General features: G+C 49.0%; 1 protein-coding gene across 1 annotated transcript; it reads left to right on the top strand.

Annotated features, from left to right (window-relative positions):
- The first annotated feature begins 8532 nt into the window (after nucleotides 1-8532).
- On the top strand, nucleotides 8533-18421 carry RAP2C (RAP2C, member of RAS oncogene family). Its single transcript, XM_062006456.1, has 3 exons — nucleotides 8533-9088; nucleotides 10877-11196; nucleotides 15890-18421. Exons 1-2 carry the CDS (start codon nucleotides 8816-8818, stop codon nucleotides 11153-11155), a joined length of 552 nt encoding a protein of 183 aa, XP_061862440.1. The 5' UTR covers nucleotides 8533-8815; the 3' UTR covers nucleotides 11156-11196; nucleotides 15890-18421.
- The last annotated feature ends 84 nt before the right edge of the window (nucleotides 18422-18505 follow it).

Here is an 18505-nt window from a genome sequence, read left to right as displayed (position 1 = left end):
ACAAGGGGAGCTGGGGGGTATTTTGGGATTGCATATGTTTGCACCAAAGCAAAGGTGCTCGTGAGTATTTTGCAAAGCTTCTGTGAAACTCCTGTTGAAGAAAAATACTGTTTGCTTTCACCTGCAGAAACACAAAGCCCATCAGCCCCAGTGCCATGCAGGATGAGCCTGCCCGGGGGTCGCTCCAACACGCATGAGGAGCCAAAAGACATTGCCTGTTACACCCTCGCTGTGCCCAGTGTGCAGCAGTGCTGAGGTGGGGCTGATGCAAAGGTAGGTCTGCATTTGCCAGGGTGCTGGGGGCCACCCCAGCCCTGTGGCATTGGGGCATGTGGGAGGATAGGGTCTGGCTCAGCAGCTCCTCTGCTCCAAGCATCCTTTGGGCTTGGGAGCTGGGTGTGCCCGGTCTACTTACGCTATTGCGTAAATCGAGAGGATTTTGGAGTGGGTAAAGAGGGCAACTTGGGGCTCTGGACTGGGCAGGATGAGGCCTTGGAAGAGTTTTTAATTCCCTATATTGTGTAGTCCAAGTCTGGGGGCTACAGTTGGATTTCAGCCAGTGGAATTGGGCAGAGGGTGGCCCCTCTGGTTCTGGGGCGGGAGGTGGGCTGCAGTTCCCCCTGCCAGGCTCTTGCCCCTCTGGCAGCTCTGCTCAATTATGGGAAATCCTTTAAGCTTTTGCATTAGTGCTGTATTTAGGATTTAGGTCTGCACTGTATTAGGACTTGGCCTGGGGAGTAGAGTCAGATTTCTCACTTAATAAAGAACATTTTAAAGGCATTTGTCTGGATGGGCCCAGCCCCGTGAGCCAGCAGGCAGGGTGAGCGGGTGGGTGCTGTGGAAGGTGAGGGTGCTGGGCTGGCTGCTTGGCCCTGCCTGGTCACATCTTTGCCCACCCTTGCACTGCCTGCACGGCCCATGCTGCCAGGACAGAGGGCCCTGGTCTGTCCCCATTACACACCCAGGGCTCTGCATCCCAGGGCTGCAGCCGGTGACCTCGCAGTGTGTCAGCTCAGCACAGGTGCTGGCAGAGCTCCGCCGCCTCCTGCCAGGCTCCAGGGCTGCCGTGCTGGCAGGAGGCCCGTCCTGCTGGCAGCAAATGTGTCATCGGGTGGTGATCAGGGATAATGAGTCACGAACGCCCACCAGCAGCCAGCCAGCCTGGTCGGGCCTGGCGCAGGGCTGCAGCGTGCGGGCAGGAGTGGGGAGAGGAGATCTGCTCCAACTCAAACTGCCTCATGTCTCCTTGGCCTCTCCCCACCTCCAGCCTCAGCGACTTCCACCTTCAACAGGACACAAAGTGCTGGAGCATCCTTCCACTCTCCTGGGGCTGGGGTGGCAGCTCCACTCCCCTGGTCCAGTGTGGGGACACGGTGGTCCCTCCATACCCACTACTTGCAGGTAGGTACCCAGCACTGCCACAGCTCTGCCCACCGCTGTCAGACATCAAGGATGGGGCTGGGGGGCTGCCTGCTGAAACATGTGTCCCCTTGGACTGCAAGTAGCTGAAGCTGGGGCTGGGCCAGCTCAGGGTGTGCTGCCAGGAGAAGGAGGAGCCTCCAGACTCCTCTTTTTGGTGTGGGCTTTCCCTTTAATCTGGTAATTGTTCAGGCAATGGAGTATTGCATCCCAATTTTGAGCTGCTGGTGGTGATGTGTGTGACAAACATCCCACGTTCTTGTGGAGGGCAAAGCTGAGCTTGTGTTGGCAGGTGGGCGACGAGCCCTCATGTGCCTTCTTTTCCCACTCTGCCCCACGAGTGGCACTTGGGCATGTTGCTCCTTCTTTCCTAACTCTGACCCGTGCAGCCGTGTGACAGCCCTGGCCTAGAGAAAGCTCAGCTTTTGTACCAGGCCGTGGCTCTGGCAAGGACAGGAGACAAGTCGTGTTGTGGCTTGGGCAATGGCCTCTGGGAAGATCAGTGCTAGTGCACGTGGCAGCCCCATGGACAGGGGCTTATCTGGGAGCCTCAGAAGTGCCCTCCCTCTTCCTCTTCCCTCCAGACCTGCTGAGTAAGCAGGAAAAGCAAAATTTTGTGGGATCCTTGCGGATCTGCCACTGAAGCAGCCCCAGGAGCAACAGCAGCCCTGCATCCGCTCCCCAAAACCACTGCTGGAGTCCCTGGGGAGGGCCCCGACCTCACGCAGAAATCATCCTGACAGAAAGCTTTTATTTTCTTTCCGTCTTTGTCTTCTCCCAGGCTGGGCTTGATTATTCATCTCAGCAACACAAAGTGCTAGAGAGGCTCAGCAGCCAGAGATCAATTTTCTCTCCTCTCAGCTCAGCTTCCCTGGGTGGGGGAAGCAGCTTTGCTTCTTTCCCTTCTCGTGGTGCTAAGGTTTGGCTGGGATGCCAGGGACAGTGGCAGCCATTGTGTACACAATGTGGCACTCACCTGGGGCTGCTGCCAGGGCTGCTGGGGCACAGGCAGTGGTACCAGCAGAGCTGGGCTCACTCAGGGGCTGCTGAGGCCCAGATGCCCGTGGCTGTGGGTGAATGAGGCAGCGAGCCCGTGGTGTGAGAAGTGGTTCTGTTCATGTCAGGCTGTTTGCTGGTGCCTCTGTGCAGGGCCAGCAATGTGCTGGCTGCCTCAGAGGCTGGCAGAGAGCACCAGCCCTGTCAAAGCCACTCTCATTTTCACCAGCCATGGGGCTGATCCTCTCCATCCTGCACAAATGAGGGGATTCTTTCAAATGCCAAAGTGCTGCTCTGCAATACCGAACCAGCCAGCAGCCCCTCGCTGCTGAAGGCAGAGATACAGCTGGGGTTTGGGTCACTGGCTTTTATCCACAAAATGAACTTGAGCAAATTCATAAACTGTGGAACAAAATACTACAGACGACGGGCAACTCCAGCAGAGAGCTCTGGAGCCCTCCCAGCACAGGCAGCCCCAGCGAGGCTGTCAGTGCCCCCCCTGCTGCTGGTCCTGGCTGCAAAATGTTAATGCTGTTTTCTTCAAGTTGAGAAATTAACTACTTTGCAACCTCATCCAATTTGAATACTCTAATTAAGCAGTTTCAATGCCTTTCTCCTACAAGGACCTTCCCCAGCCAAGCACTTTAACCCCCCAGCTCCCAGGTGGGGCTCCTGGAGCAGCCAGCCTCTGGGATCTGCTGGTTTGGCTCCCTTGAGTGCCGATGACGGATGCCACATGTTACCCAGGCTGCAGCTTTCCGGGGTGTTGCAAAGACCCTCGCTGGTGCCTGGATTGCCTCCAAGCTGCCAGGTGTCGTTTCCAGGGGAGCAGACAGGCTCTGGCACAGAGGACATGCAGCTTTGCACCGTGAGCCTCTCTTGCCGGGAAGGCTGATAAAGTGTCTCATAATGAGCTGGCCGTGTTCTCGCTTTGCAGACAGTTTTGTTAGCTTTTTGCAAATGCAGTCTGGGGAGAAGCTCTGCCTGGCTGGCCATTGCTCACAGCTCTGCTGGTGCACTTTAGGAAAACCTTTTCCTCCAGCTTCAGGTTGATCTCCTCCAAAAGCATCTCAGCCCTTGACCTGCCTCATCCCTCATGAGCCTGGTTCAGCATGGCTGTTGGGCAATGTCTGCCTGACACATGCACTCCCCAGTGACATCACTATGTGCATACATCCTCAGCTGTGGCTGGAGAGATGTAAGGACTGGGAAAGTGAGGAGTGCCATCAGGGGGTGAATAGGGCTATGCCATGTAGATGTGATGTGCCACCCCACAGCAGTTGGTGACAGTGGCATTGGCCATCTGGGAAATATAGCTCTCCCATGCTATGAGTGCTGCCAAGACATGGTTACTCTCTGTGTGTGGGCATCCTATCCCAGCCAGATGGGATCTTCTGGGTTGCTCCAGGAAAGAGGCACCAGTATTTCAGCAGAGACAACCTCGTGTCACCAAACCAAGGAATCCAGGTCCTACCAGGAAGACCTCTTGGCTGTCTTGGTGACATCTTGGAGACACTGCCTGTCCCGGGGCTGGAGATGAGACTACACAGAGGTTGTTTGCAATGGTTTCAGGCCATCACACAACCTGGCAGTGCCCACCCAGGGATGCAGCATGCTTTAACGAGCTCAGCGCTGGAGTCTGCACCAAGGAATCCACCATTCAGCGTAACACTTGTCCCTCCTCTATCACCAACTGAAAAGTAATCTGTCATAAAGAAGAAAGAAAGGATTTTGCTGATTAAGATCAGCATCATATTAAAGTATTTTCTCAATAACCTGTTTGGATTGAATTTCACATTTTCTCTTTCTCTCCAATGGCAGTAAAGCAGAGGGTTTCACTCTGATTGTTTGCTGCTTCATTTTGCCAGCACATTTCATGCACAGGTTTGCACATTTCTATAGTGTTGGAATTGCAGATGCTGTAGGAATATGATTTTAAGAGGGGGGGAAATGGAATTTTAAAAGCAAATGTGATTTTTTTTTCTGTGAAACGAAATTTGGGGGGGTCTGTTAATGGAAATTCCATTTTAAATTTCTCTGTTTTTTTCCCCACAAATCTTAAAAATTTCTCTTGACAGTGTATTTTACCACCCTCTCCCCCTTTATATTCCTTTGGGGTTTAAAGAAACAGGTTTGGTTTATATGTTCACTGTTGCCTTCTGGCTTTTGAGCCTTAAGGAAGCCTTAAGCTCTACTACAACGTTGGCTAGACACTTTAAAATATGCATGTATATATATTTCTAGGGAGAGGCTGTCACACGTGTTGGTGATTTGACAAGGTAAAATCACCCATCCCCTAAACTTTGTTGAAATTTGTGGAAGCTGGAGAGCTCTACCCAAGGAGAGAGTGCTGTGCTGGCATTGTGTCACGTGTGTGGAGGACGAGATGCTTTTTGGGAGCCGTGAAGCTGCAGCTTGGCAGGAGCCTGACACAGATACGGTGAGCAGTAGCAGCATCAGAGGGGATAACCTGGAGAGGGCAGCGTAGAGGTGAGGGGTTACAGGCTGCCAGAGTGCAGGGACAGCATCTTCCCCTGTAGTGCTGCTCAGCAACAACAACCCTTTCCCATGCCAAGCCTTTCTAAATGGCTGGTGAGCTGGTACCATGCCTGGCGACCAGAGGGAGATGCTTCTCATCCCAGAAATCCCAATAACCTCTTTGTGGTGTCAGTTATCTTTCAGTGCAGCCCCATTTCTGCCCCAGGATTGGTAATTGCTTTGGAAAAAGTTCTCTACCTGAAGAGCCAGCATGTCTTTTGTTGCTACTAAAGTAAGGGCTAAAAACTGACAGATGGCAGAAAACAAGACGTTTCTGAGAAAGATCCTCAGAGCGTGCCTCTGAGTCCTCTCTGTGTTGGCAGCGAAAGCTGGCAAAGAAGAAAAGTGTCTCTGCAGGTTGTATGGCCTGAAATGGCCCCAGAATTAGGAGTGTGGGCCAGATGAACACATCCCACCCCTAAAATACATGTCACTGTAATCTGATGGAGCTGAAATCGAAAGCTCTCGTTGCAGTTACACAACCGGTGTGACAGGACCTCCGCGAAGGAGCCACATGTAGGAGCAGCTCCCAGTGCTCCAGCAGCCATAGGAGCTGAGGAGCCAGACAGCATAAAGCACAGGATTAGCAAAACCCCTAGAAGAGGCAGGGAAGAAAGGGCACGAGGCCTTAAGCTGGTTTTGCATCTATTTAGGCAAATGATGTGCTCAGCTAGATGGTTACTGGGGTGAAACCCAGGCCGTTCCTGCTACGTGTCTCCAGGCTCCCTGGCAGAGAAGGGTCTGGTTTGTAGCTCAGGCAGACACATGTCTGTACTCATGCAGTCCCACGCTGGCATGACTGGAGATAATCCAGACTCTCTAAAAATCCCTCCAGAGCTTGGAGCTGCTCCTCTGTCACCTCTCAGGGCTGCCTGCCCTTCCTCCTGCCTCCCTGTTGGACACAGCACTGGGCAGAGTCCATCTCTCACGATGGTGAGGTGGGTATTGCAATTATTCCTGGCCCTTGCTTGTGCCATCTGTCTGTTGCCTGAACATCTCTGCAGGATCTGTGTCTTAGCAGGTTAATTTAATAAAAGCCTGCTTTATTGTTGCTGGCTGCGGGCATGGTATAGAGCAGCTGAGGCCATCAACAGCACAGAGCTGCTCTGGCAGCAATCAGATCCTGCCCAGATGCTCATTTGAGAGGTTTGTTCTGCTGAGAGAGGGCAAACCCTCCTGGGGCAGCACCGAGGACTGAACCCTGTGCCTTTCTCCTTGGCAGCAGAGATGAAGTTGGGCCTTGGACTTGGGATGTGCTGCACCTCCCTGGGATGCTGTGGGCGAAGCAAGGGAGCAGAAAGCAGCAGTATGGGCAGGAGCCTGGTGGGCTCTGGGCTCACACATTTATGGCAAAGGAAGAAATTGCCATCCAGAATTTGAGACCCTTTCACATCCCCAGCTATTTATGTGGCTCCAAGGACATGGTAGTGTGCAAGGTGGGGAAGGAGCCCTGCAAACTGTTTAATGAAGGGAACAGTTCATCTTAAGGGTAATGAACCATCAGGTACACTTTGAGATTTACTCTTTTTTTCAACTGTAGATGTGTGCAGCCAGATACAGAGTGCTGTGAGCTAGGAAATAAATCTCCAGGAATCCAAACTGACACTGATTTTGCATTGGGAGGAAAAAAGTCCTGTGGCCACCCTCTTGGGCCCAAGAGCCAGGCATCCTCATTAGCTCACATTGCACAGAAATGGATTTGTCTTTGCTTCTGCTTTCCCTTGTCTTTGTGCTTTGCCCCATTCCTCTCCCTTAGTCACTCCTGCCCATGCCCCATCGCTATGTGCTTTGCCCCATTCCTCTCTTAGTCATTCCTCCACCCTCTGCAAACATAATGGAGCAGCAGTGGCACCAGGACATGCGCATAATGAACCTAAGTGACCGTGTAATCTCCTTATTGTCACCCTCCCCTCCCTTGCCCCTTTCCTCCCTCCCATTTGTCACTGTCACTGATTGTGTCAGGGTTAAAATTAGACCGGGAAGCTCCTCTGCAAGTGGCTGTGTCTCTCCTTTACCCTGAGCACATCAAGTGCTTTGCAACTGCTCCTGATTTATGACAGGGCTGAAGCAGGAGGCAGCCTGTTTTAGTGCTGATTTTACTTTTCGAGCTGATTCACCAGCCACATGAGTATCTTCCATGAGACAGGACGGCCTCATGCCAGCAATTCACTTGACAAAACCATTTTGGAGACAATGTCAAAGGAAGGAGAGGGGTTGTTGTTGACACATAATAAAGAAGAGTGACTCATATTTGGCGTAACTCATGTTTTGTTCTGGTGACTGAAAGTCCTCACTGAGTTTTCCTTATAATGGACATATTCTCTTTATGCAAAGAAAGTGAATAAAGTAATGCTGTTTGTGAAAAGTGCAGAGCCACCTCTCCAGTGCCTTCTCCCTGTCTCTGGATAGCGCTCAGCCTTGGCCAGGCAGCTCTGCGGGCCCACTGGCAGCTGCAGCATGGACAGACACAGCAGTGTCCGCCTCAGACTAGCAACCAAATGGGCGATGCACAGAGGAAAGGGACAAATCCTGTGGCTGGTACGTCTCTGCTGACACTCTGCAGCCCCTGAGAAGCAGCAGCCTGGAGCCCAGAAACATGTTCAGTTATATGAAAGAGCAACTTCTCCTACAGGTGAGAATGCCTGGGACAAAGGACCCTGTCAGGTCTGAAGGGATTTTGTTTGTGAAGGAAGACAGCTGTTTGTTCATTTCAGTTACTTTCTCTCATAGGCAGCTGCTGGAGAGAGTTCAGCACAGCGACACAAAGATGATGGAGTGGAGCATCTCATCTCCTTTATGATGAAAGGCTGAGGGAGCTGGGGCTCTTTAGCTTGGAGGAGACTGAGGGGTGACCTCATTAAGGTTTACAAATACACAAAGGGTGGGTGTGAGGAGGATGGAGCCAGGCTGTTCTCAGTGATAGCCAATGACACACCAGGAAGAATTTCTTCCCTGTTGGGGTGAGGGAGCACTGGCAGGGGCTGCCCAGATGGGCAGTGGAGTCTCCTTCTCTGGAGACATTCAAACTGTGACTGTGTGTGACAATGAGAGGAATCCACTGACAGGGAAGCGCCAGAGCCAACTGCAGGCGTGCCCGGCAACGCGCTGGATGGCTCAGACGCCGGTGCCCGGCTGACACCTGCCGCCGGCCGGCAGCAGCGGCCCGGGGCCGGGAGCCTTTGCCGGGGCCGGGAGCCTTTGCCGGGGCCGGGAGCCCACGCCCGCGCCGGCGCTGTGCCCGGGCGGCTCCTCACGCAGCGGGCTCCCGAGGGGAGCTGCCGGGCTGGCACAGCCGAAGCTGCGCGGGAGCAGGCGGCGGCGGCAGACGTGGCGTGAGGGCGCGGGGAGGCGGCGTGTGCAGCCGCGCAGCTGCAGGGGCCGCCTCCCCAGGCCCGGCGCGGGCAGGGCCCCGCCGGAGCGCGGCCGCCGTGACGGGCCGGGCGGCGCGGCCCCGGTGCCACACGCAAACGCGTCCCCCGGCGCGGGCGCTGCCGCGGCGCGGGGCGGGGCGGCCCCGGAGCGCCGGCCGGAAGTGTCCGGGCAGAGCGACGGGGCGGGGCGCGCCGCGCCTCCGGGTGCCGCAGCGTAACCCTTCCGGGCGGGGGCGGCCGCTGCCGGGCGGGTCCCGCGGCCGAGGCGCGATGGACTGAGGCGCGGCGGTAAGAACGGGAGCGGGGCGGCAGGCGGCGCCGGGCCGGGCCCTAACGGCTGTGTGTCCCCCTCAGGACGGCGCGGGAGCGGCGGGGCCTCGCCTTTCTCCTCAGGCGGGCCGGGGCTATGCGAGGGCCGCGCGGCCGCCTGCCCTAGGCCCGGGCCGCGGCGGCGGGCCCGGCGGGGGAGCGGCGAGCGGCTGCAGGGCCCGATGCGGGAGTACAAGGTGGTGGTGCTGGGCAGCGGGGGGGTGGGGAAGTCCGCCCTGACGGTGCAGTTCGTCACCGGGACCTTCATCGAGAAGTACGACCCCACCATCGAGGACTTCTACCGCAAGGAGATCGAGGTGGACTCGTCCCCCTCGGTGCTGGAGATCCTCGACACGGCGGGTACCGAGCAGTTCGCCTCCATGCGCGATCTCTACATCAAGAACGGCCAGGGCTTCATCCTTGTCTACAGCCTGGTCAACCAGCAGTCCTTCCAGGTAACCGGGCCCAGGGCGGGGGCGGGCGGGCGGCCAGGGAGGCCCCGGCCTCTCCTCTCCAGAGGCCGCCGTTCCTGCCCCGGGGAAGGCACAGGGCCCAGCAGGAGGAGGTTTTAGGGTTAGCCACGTGTGTGTGTGAGCCCTTTATCTTCGAAGAGGCAAAAGGGAAAATGTCCCGCTTGAAAGTGCGTTCCCTGGCGCTGCTTCCTGAGGGAAAACTGCTTGCTTTGCAGGTACTTATCAGGGTGCCACCATTGTTAAATCCCACGCAATGCTGGAGAACAATGACCCGCTCCCACTTCCCCAGCAGAAATCTTTTGGCAATCCCCATTTATGAAGAAATCACTCGATATTAAAATGGAAACTTCCCCTTTTGGGTTGAGGGTTTTTTCCCTCCTTCCCAAAAGGCCTGTTTCTTCACTTGGTCTTAAAGATAGTCTTATTGTTCTGCAGTTGTCAGTTAAGTAAGCTGCTGTTTTCCACCCCATCCCCCCAGAATATATTCCTGTCTAGCATAAGCTCGATGTTTTCCCAGTGTAGGTGGTATACTGGAGAGGCAAAGCACGCCCTATGCGGTAATTTGCAGCTCTGGATTTCATTTCCACTATTAAAACTTTTTCCCCCTCCCCTCCCCCCCCCAAAAAAGTGAATATCTCCATCAGTTCCCTAGTCTAAGCTGCCTCTAGAAATGAGATTTGACTTGTGTGGAGCCAGTAGGTTTCGCAGCTCTACACGCAGGGCAGGGATTTGCAACTACGGCCTTGGCTTTGGCTACTGAGCTGGGTGTGTTCCAGCTGCTTGGCAAAACCTTGCACACCCCCACTGAAGCAGTGTGTTTGCTTCTGCTGAAGGCTAAACTTTATCTTAGCAGAGGCCTCAAAATAGCCTGAGTACAAGCTGCAGACATACTTCCTTTGGAAAACAACAGCAGTGACACTGGGATGCTTCTGCTTTAGTTGTCACTTATTTTGAGGATTGAGGAGTCCCCATAATTGGAGGAATGGGCATAGAGTTAGTCAGCCACCTTGTTAATATTTAATCATTCATGTCTGTAGCATGTTTACTCTGAAGGCTGTAGGTGTAAACTGCTCCCTGCAGTTCTTTTACACAATTGTAACTTCAAACACTTCAATGGCTTTGTCTCAGAACTATGCAAGAATTTGTAAGACTCAGTGCTGATAGTAGCTTAAACCACTCAGGGGGCAGAGGAGGTTGACTTTCAAGTGTAAACTCACCATGTTAGCTCAGACTTGAATAAATGCATCTCTAGGTAATAAAATCTCTTTACAGCATCTAATTTGGTTACTTACATGTGATTAAAAGTGTTCACAAAGAATTATTCTAAGCATTCCAGAAGTGAGAAGACTTTATTTAAATGACTGGCTTTCTCAAGCTGTAAACTTAAGCACAAGCTTCCTAAGTGATGGTGCGTTGCTGCTGATCTGAAGGTCCTTAGACTTTAGACAACTTTTGAGGAAAGCTGAAAGGAGCTGTATCAGTGTCTTTCTCAAAGCTGAACCAAAAGTCTCTTGTAGAATACAGTAGTCACTTTCCTTAGCTTTCCTGGAGTCAGGCATACATTTAATAGATGTGGACAATACTGACTGTTCTTAAAGGTGGGTCCTGAACTTCCTTCCAGTCCTGGAGCCCTGGGAATTTAAGAAGCCTCCTGATGTGTTTTGAATGTTCAGTTGCATGTGGGGGTTGTGAAAATGTGCTTCTGTGATGGTTATACAGCAATTTGTTGTGGCTGCTTACACGTACTAACCACTTGGATTGTTTGATCAGGACATCAAGCCGATGAGGGACCAGATTGTCCGAGTGAAGAGATACGAGAAAGTTCCTCTGATCCTAGTGGGGAATAAAGTGGATCTGGAGTCAGAGAGGGAGGTCTTATCTGCAGAAGGCAGAGCCCTGGCTCAGGAGTGGGGCTGCCCCTTCATGGAGACTTCAGCCAAGAGCAAAACAATGGTGGATGAACTGTTTGCTGAGATCGTCAGGCAAATGAACTATGCCTCCCTGCCTGAAAAGCAAGATCAGTGTTGTACAACTTGCATCGTCCAGTGAGAGAAATTAAGAAAAACCTCAATCATGGCCATACAGAGCAGGTTGGTGAAACAGTCATAACTAACTGAGGGGCATAAATATGCTGTTTAAGTTAGCAGATGAAGCCTTCCTGCCAAGAGCTGAAAGCCCGTGTGTTTGGTTGCCTGTGGCTGCTTGGGTCAGATGGACTCCTGATGTTACTGCAGGATTAATCGGGGAACATGACTTTGGTTTGCAGTAACTTTTACAGTGAACAAAACATATGATCTCACTTGCACTTATTTTGATTGTTGGTCCTGTGTTTAACATCATCATTAATAACCTTTTGTGGCCTTGCAGTGGGTTTCTTTGTTGGTTGTGGTTGGTATGTGGGTTGTTTCCCAGCGATGGAAGTTACCCCAGAGTTCAGTGGGATTATTGTGACCAGGTTTCCCAGTGGTTTTGCTGAGAAGACTTTGAGCTCGTTTAAAAAGGAAAAAAATAAGTTCTATGAAGCTGAATGTACTCAGAGTACATTTCTGCTTTATCAGTGGGACAAGTGTAAAAGAGAACCACCCAGAGCTGTGAGGAGTGGCCTGAAGCTCATGGGTACTAGTCAAGGACGTGTGCAAAGTGCTTTTGATCTAAATCTCCAGAGCAGAGAACACACCATAAAATGGCTTCCCAGTGCACAACTCTTCCCTTTCCCAGTGACTCATAAGAGCTGTGGCAAAAGTGCAGTGTTCAGAGGGGCCCCGTCTCAGATGTTGCTCTGATTTTACCTTTTCCTGCAAGGATAGCTGCCCTTGGCCCTACACTTGCCTTGTGTGATGGTGTAGATGGTTCTGTTCCTCCTCTGCAGACAGCAGTGCTATCCTTCCTGTGCCAGGTGGTTCTGGGCTCCCTCTGCTCTTGTTTCACCATCAGCTTGAATCCATGTGATTGAAAAGGGCTCTTGTACATCACTGGTGTGCTCTGCATCCTGCTGGCAGGGCCCTCAGGCCTTCCCTTGTCTCTTGGGCCTGTCCTGGTAAACAACTTGATGGGATCTCTGAGGGCAAGTGCGGGGATGAAGAAGGGCATGAAAATTTGGGGGAAAGAACTGCCCCCCCTTGACAGCTGCACTGATTGAGGCTTAGGCTCCAACTGCCATGTCAATAACTATTCCCTGAGTCACTGGAGCTTTTTGTGCCTGAGTGACAAGAGGGGAAAATAGGTTATTACTGGAAGCTTTGGAGTATGTATCTGCTTTAATCTTGAGTGCAAGGTCACAGAGTAAAGTCTCAAAGCTTATCTTTGAGATCGTTATCAAGTGCTTTGTGAATGTAAAATTTGAGATTCTGATGACCTTAGCACTGTCATACTGAAGATAATAAACAATGTTTTTATCTCCATCTCTGTGAAATGAGGAAAGGCTGCTGTCATTCTCTGAGAGGTGTGTCTAAACTCATGATTTGCTTGCTGAAAGGTGAAAAAAAAGCTTGTATTGGGGCAGATAAAAATACAGATAAAGTCTTTCCTTGCACACTGATCCCTCCCACCTCCAGAGCCTTATAGGGTTGTAGGAAGGAGTAAATCAAAGGAATTTCTGCTTTTTAAACGAAGTGCTTGCAGTGCTAGTATCTTGAGTCACTTTGAATAGTGCAGTGTTTCAGCGGGTTCTAAGGCAGCTTCACAAGTAAGAGTGTCTGGACTTAAAGTGTCATGCTGGAGGTTACTGTAACACTCTGGGTTGCTGGTTGTTCATCTTGTGCAGATTGCTGTCTTCAGGTCTGACAAAATCACACCTTTTTGGGTGGAATTTATACTTCCAGAATTGGTTACTTCTAAGGGAGGTTTATTTTGGGTTTTAGCAGTAGATACCAAGTTTAATATTTAAGGTGAAATGGAGGTGGAGGACATGACTGTATGTTATTCCTCTGAGTCCTAACTTAGGCCAAGATTTGACTAGTTTCCTGAGCAAAGCACACTTTTGCTTCAGAAGATACATCTGTGTACTTGTGTCTTTGTGCTCTCTTGAGGTGGAGGATCCTAAGCCTTTGTTACAAACAGATTTTCTCTCCTCTCTTCTGCCTAGCTGACATTGTCACATCAAGCCTTTAGCAGCAAAATACTTTCTTGCTTCTACTCAGTGTAATCTCATCACTTGTGCCAAACAAGTCTGTCCTTCTAAAGCAGCTACCTGTGCAGTCCAGATCTGACCATGTCTGGAACTTTTTAGTCTTTGTCCTGGGTCTTTACATGCTTCGTGATCACTGTCTTTCATTTCAGCCTCAAGCTTTTGGGATATTTTCTTCTTCTTGGCTTCCGCTCTTTCCTTGTTCTTTGATGGAGTAGGTGTAAGACCTCACTAACTTTATCATGAGCCTTTGCTGGCTGCAAATCCCTGTCTAATGTGCTCTTGGAGAGCAGCTGATGGTGTCTTGTGGTAGCTGTCGTCAGCTCTAATTCTTCTTCTATCTGATCCAGGAAACAATTCCTGCTCCTCCAACATCTCCTTTAGCAGTGACTCCTCCTAGGTAAAGTGAAACAGGAAGTAGAACCATCTGTCTGAAAAACTGTGTGTGGGAAATAGGTTTGAACTGTAGCTCTGTCCTGTCATAACCATCATCCTCTCTGAGTTCTGTTGCCTGTCTATGTCCAGGAGTCTTGGGTCTGGATCTGTTCAGAATGAAGTATGTAGGAGTGGTTTGTGTCTCTACAGCTCTGAGGGAGAAGCTGAGGGGTGGGTTTAGGTGCTGGATCTAAGGCTACTACAGTGTTAGTTTTAATGAGCAGGTAGCACTTCTTTTTGGTACTGATACCTCAGCAGACCTGTCAGATGTGACAGCATGCAAGTTCTTTCATGCCATTTTTGAGTATCACTTGCTTAAATTACTGTTCCAGTTGGCTGCCTGAATGGGAATAAAGGCTGGATCATAACCAGGGTAACCCATAGTTCCCTTGAAGAATGTGAGTTGTTCTCACATCCTGTTTCCCCTCCTCCTCTTTCCTGCTTCTACAGTGGTCGTGTCTCACTGCTGCCTTCAGAGATGTGAGACTTCCAGTAGCTGATCTCAGTTACCTGCTCAACTGTTTCCCTTGAATTTTCAATATGATGTTGTATTGCATTTTAAATCTTCTTCACAACCCAGGACCTGTGTCGGTGCTGATGCATTAGAGGTTTCCTGCAGAGGTACTAGTTGAGTTGGGAACGCCCTAAAATGAAAGACTGTTGCTCATTGGTGATGCCTGTTCCCGTCATTCACAAGTAACTGATATTAGCAAGTGCTGAAGGAAGAGGATTCTGCTCTAGGGATAAAAACTGAAAGTATACTGTTTTCTGGTCTCTGTGGTTATGCAGCACAGATCTGTTTATCCTCCTAGATTGTCTAACATCCCCTTCTCTCCTGCCTGATCACAGAAGGGACTAGATTGTGCCATAGAAGTTTCATGGGCAAGTGAAGCCAGCTGAGGTACTATATGGTGCTATTTACAGTAACTAAGCACAGGTGAAAGGGAAGGATGGCAAAGCTGAGTGGGGAGGTCCCTAACCTGCAACTACAGGGATGCTGGAAGAGCACATGACAGAAAATGCCATCACTTGCTCTCTGTTCTTACTGTCCCCAGCGATTCTTTGCTGGTCGCAGCACTGGATGCTGGATTTAGGTGAAGTTTTTGGGATTGATCCAGCTCTGGTAGTATGAGGAGCTGCACTCTTAAGTGGTTTGCTTCTCCTGTACTCTAAGCAAAGATAAAGCACCTATTAAGCAGGTCTAATCCATCTCCATTAAAAGCTCAGTGTTTGTCTGCTGCTCTGACAGTACAGGGAGCTTCCCCATCTGATAGCTGTGGACCAGCAGCAGTGTGGGGGCACACGTACCCACCAGACTGGGTGAGAATTACTGTTAGCTGCAAAGCAAACAAGCAAACCTGTCTGTTTGCTCCTGTCAGTACTGGAGTGCTGCTCCTGAGCTTTGGGGGTGACCAGTTGTTGGGCAAGAAGGGGAACCCAGACTCTTGTCAGAGCACTCTAATGACGAACTGCTAGCTGAGAGCAAATGAACAGCTGAAAAAAGGTACAGTAGGAAATGTGAGGTCCTGACTCCTATGATGAAATGACTTCAAGTGTAGAGAAGATTCGTAAAAACATCCCTGAAAAGCCAAGGCTCAGGCTCCAGTGAAGTATGGAGGACAAGTTTCTACAGACTTTCAGCTTCCACTGAGGCTTTTAGGGATATCTGCAAATAAATCTAGTGAGGTGCAAGCAAGTTACCAGGAATACAAAGGTGTATTGGTCACGTTGGTTACAGTACTTGCATTTGATGCTTGGTTGAGAACAGTGGCATCCAGTTGTGTCCCTGCTGAGGTTAGCTCTGACTATTAAGGGGTTTTTTGGGTAGTAATTTAGAGGATCTGAATGCTGAGAACTTAGATGTCGAAACTGAATTAGTTGGGCTCATCTGCCTGTTCCCAGAACTTGTGCAAAATGCCGCTGCTGGGTTACTGCATGCTATGGTGCCTCCTCGCCACCAGCAAAGCCCAGTGCATGTGTCTCTACAGGAAAGCTTTAGTTTCCTAGCAGTTTCATATCTTTAGAAGCCATTTAGTATCCCACAAAGTTCAGAGCAGTAAGTTGTTACCTGCTTGCCTCTTGTATTACCAGAATGAAAGGATGACAACTTGAAGAACGTTGCAGTGCTTTGGCACTGGCCCTCCCGTGCTGGGGGAGGAGCTGAGTTCACTGTGAATGTCTGTTGAATATGGCTTTCATTGCTTATTTTGTTTAAATTGCAGATAAAACTCAGAGGAAACTTGCACAGATGCTGCTTTGGAGAACTTTCAGCCCAGGTTGCAGAGCTGAGCCTTGGTAAACCTGTCTCTTATTACAGCACATTGCCATCCATCGAAGTGCGTGAGGCCGGTGGCCTCCGGGACCCGCACACCTTGATCAGAACGCTTCGCATGTTTACCATAAGTTTAAGAGTCTGTTCTTTATCTATCAGTCCTTTTATAGCTTTCTAAGTTCATATAATGGCTAATATGCAAGAGTTCATTTTTAATATTTTAATTGATTTCTTTAATCAATTTCTGAACTTGTATTTATTAAATACTTAAACTCAGTATTACCTACTCAATGCCTTTTAAAAGAAGAGAGTTTTAATGGAGAATAAATTGAGCCTTAAACAAATGGTTACTTCTGTATATTACCTCGCATCAGTGCTTACTTCTGTTTGCAAAGTTTTCTCCTCCGATGTAGTTGGTCATTCTTTGAGACTTTTTGTTTACGTGTGACAGTGTCATGAAAAGATACTGAAGGCACCTCTTGTCTGGATGTAGTATCCCTTTTCTTGGCAAATGCAGCTGTGATACCGTGCTTGTCACTGGTCTGATTTGACAATACTTGGAATGAGATGTAAAGTCTCCGGCTGATGTTTCTTTTGCTTGCAGTCGTGGGTTTCTTAAACTCACGTAATCAGAAATGACAATTGTAGCGTTGAAAAAAATGGCAGCATGCTTTTTTTTCCCCCTTCTGCTGAGTTTCTGAACTTGCTTGTTTACAAATAGCTCCTCTATGCCTTTGAAAAGGGACATAGTATCCTTCAGAATGGGCTGTATGCCTGGTCAGGCAGCTCAGCTTCACCTGGCACATCGAGACATCCAGTAGACCTCTGCACATGTAAATCTAATGCAAATAAGATCACTTTACATTTTATAGTTCCTGATATTTGTCTTTCTGAATAATATTTTAAAGCAATATTTGTTAAAGTTTTTTCTTGCACTGTCACAAATGGCTTTTTTTTTAGTTTGTTTTTGATTTTTTTTCCCAATAAACAAGTTTAACATTAGAGACAAGTTGGTGTAACAAGGGGAAAAGCACCGGGTTTCAGTGATACTAACTGCAAAGTGTGCTTTAAACAGCCATTGCCTTCCTTATTGTTTACCTGATCAACATTTTTCTCTGAATACTTGAAAATTTTAACAATAACACAGGTATAAAGAGCAGAATGAAGATGTACAAAGAACAGATGAAATCTTTTTGTTCAGTTTATTAACATGTTGCATACATGAGAGCTTTTTCTAGCAGTGGTTTAAAATGTGTAATGGTTTTTTTTTTTGCAGAAATCTAATAACTGCAGCTCACCTACTGCACCAAAGTTCTAGGTTTTTAGGAGCCCAGCTTTAGTCATTTGAACATGCTTCTAGAAATGTACATTCTTTCCCTGTAATAGCTAAATAACTTTGAGAAAAGCTCCAGTAAAAGCAGTGATGGATATACGAGGTTAAGCAGTTGCAAACTCACGAGTCGTATTGTGGGTGATGGCATTCAAACCAATAAAAGAGCACCGGTACAGTATCTCAACACTCACGTGTTTTATTGGTAACAGTGCAGGCTGACTTTACAGTGGTAGCAGAAATGAAGATTCTGAGTGTACATTCAGTGTTGAATTTGAATCCTGACAAGAAGAGGGCACCAGGTTTTTCCGCTTGGCTGTTGAAACACCTGATTGATTTCATTTTTATTTTCCTGTGGGGTTACTTGAATTGTTATTCCCCCCCCATCCCATTTGTAAACAGGCTGAGGCTAGTACTTAGGTTTGCACTTTAATATCAGGATTAAACCAAACCTTGTATTCAAAGTAGGGTGTTTTGTTTCGTTTTTTTTTTCTTCAAGTGATGCTTGTTGATCTTTTTTGTAGGTTGTAAGGACGTAATAGGACATGAAAGTAAATCATGAAGACCTTAGTTTTCCTTTTGTCTAAGTGGGGGGGGAAGTTGGTTAATAATAATCAGTGGTTCATTGCTCTGGGTAGTGATCAAACCAGTGTTCATTTTCATTGACCTCAGCAAATAAAATAGAAAAAAAAAAGAAAAAAAAAAGCCTTTTAAAACTTGAACTAGCTTTAGAGTGACAGGACTGGGCAAACGAGAGATGGTTTCTTCAGCACACTTTGGGGGGAAAAAGGGACCAAAAGTTATTTTAGGCTTCCTCAATAGATTGCATGTGAAGTTGCTTATTAGAGTAAGAGGCTAAATAATAAATGCAATATGTATTGTCTTTCCTATGGCATCTGTTTAGGAGTTGTTCAAATCACTGCAGTAGGGCTCTACAAAGAAAAATGTAACCTAACATCACGTATCTAATGTACTGTATCTTTATCAGTGATAGGTGAAATCTGGAATAACAAGTGCAAAAACGGAACAATTACCTATAATGCTTTGTAAAAAGTTTTTTCCAGTAGAATTCATTCTTGTCATTTTGTAAGACAACCCTACAGTCCACCTGTTTGTAACTTTTTTAATAAAATAGATACCTGTATTACCAAACTGGGGTGACTGGTCTGCCTTCAGTTTCTTATAAAGTGACAGGCTGCCTTTTTTCTTGTTGGGATGGAGGTTGTTTGGTTTTTT

Source organism: Colius striatus, chromosome 13, assembly GCF_028858725.1.
Source record: "Colius striatus isolate bColStr4 chromosome 13, bColStr4.1.hap1, whole genome shotgun sequence".
Taxonomy (NCBI): Eukaryota; Metazoa; Chordata; class Aves; order Coliiformes; family Coliidae; genus Colius; species Colius striatus.
The sequence above is the reverse complement of the archived record's forward strand: the minus strand, read 5'-3'. Positions and strand labels throughout refer to the sequence as shown.

What these genes read in the sequence shown, in the direction of transcription:
- RAP2C (XM_062006456.1), top strand. Translation starts at nt 8,816, where the DNA reads ATGCGGGAGTACAAGGTGGTGGTGCTGGGCAGCGGGGGGGTGGGGAAG. An exon ending in TCAACCAGCAGTCCTTCCAG is followed by an intron (nt 9,089 to 10,876) that starts GTAACCGGGCCC and finishes TTGTTTGATCAG; the next exon opens with GACATCAAGCCGATGAGGGA.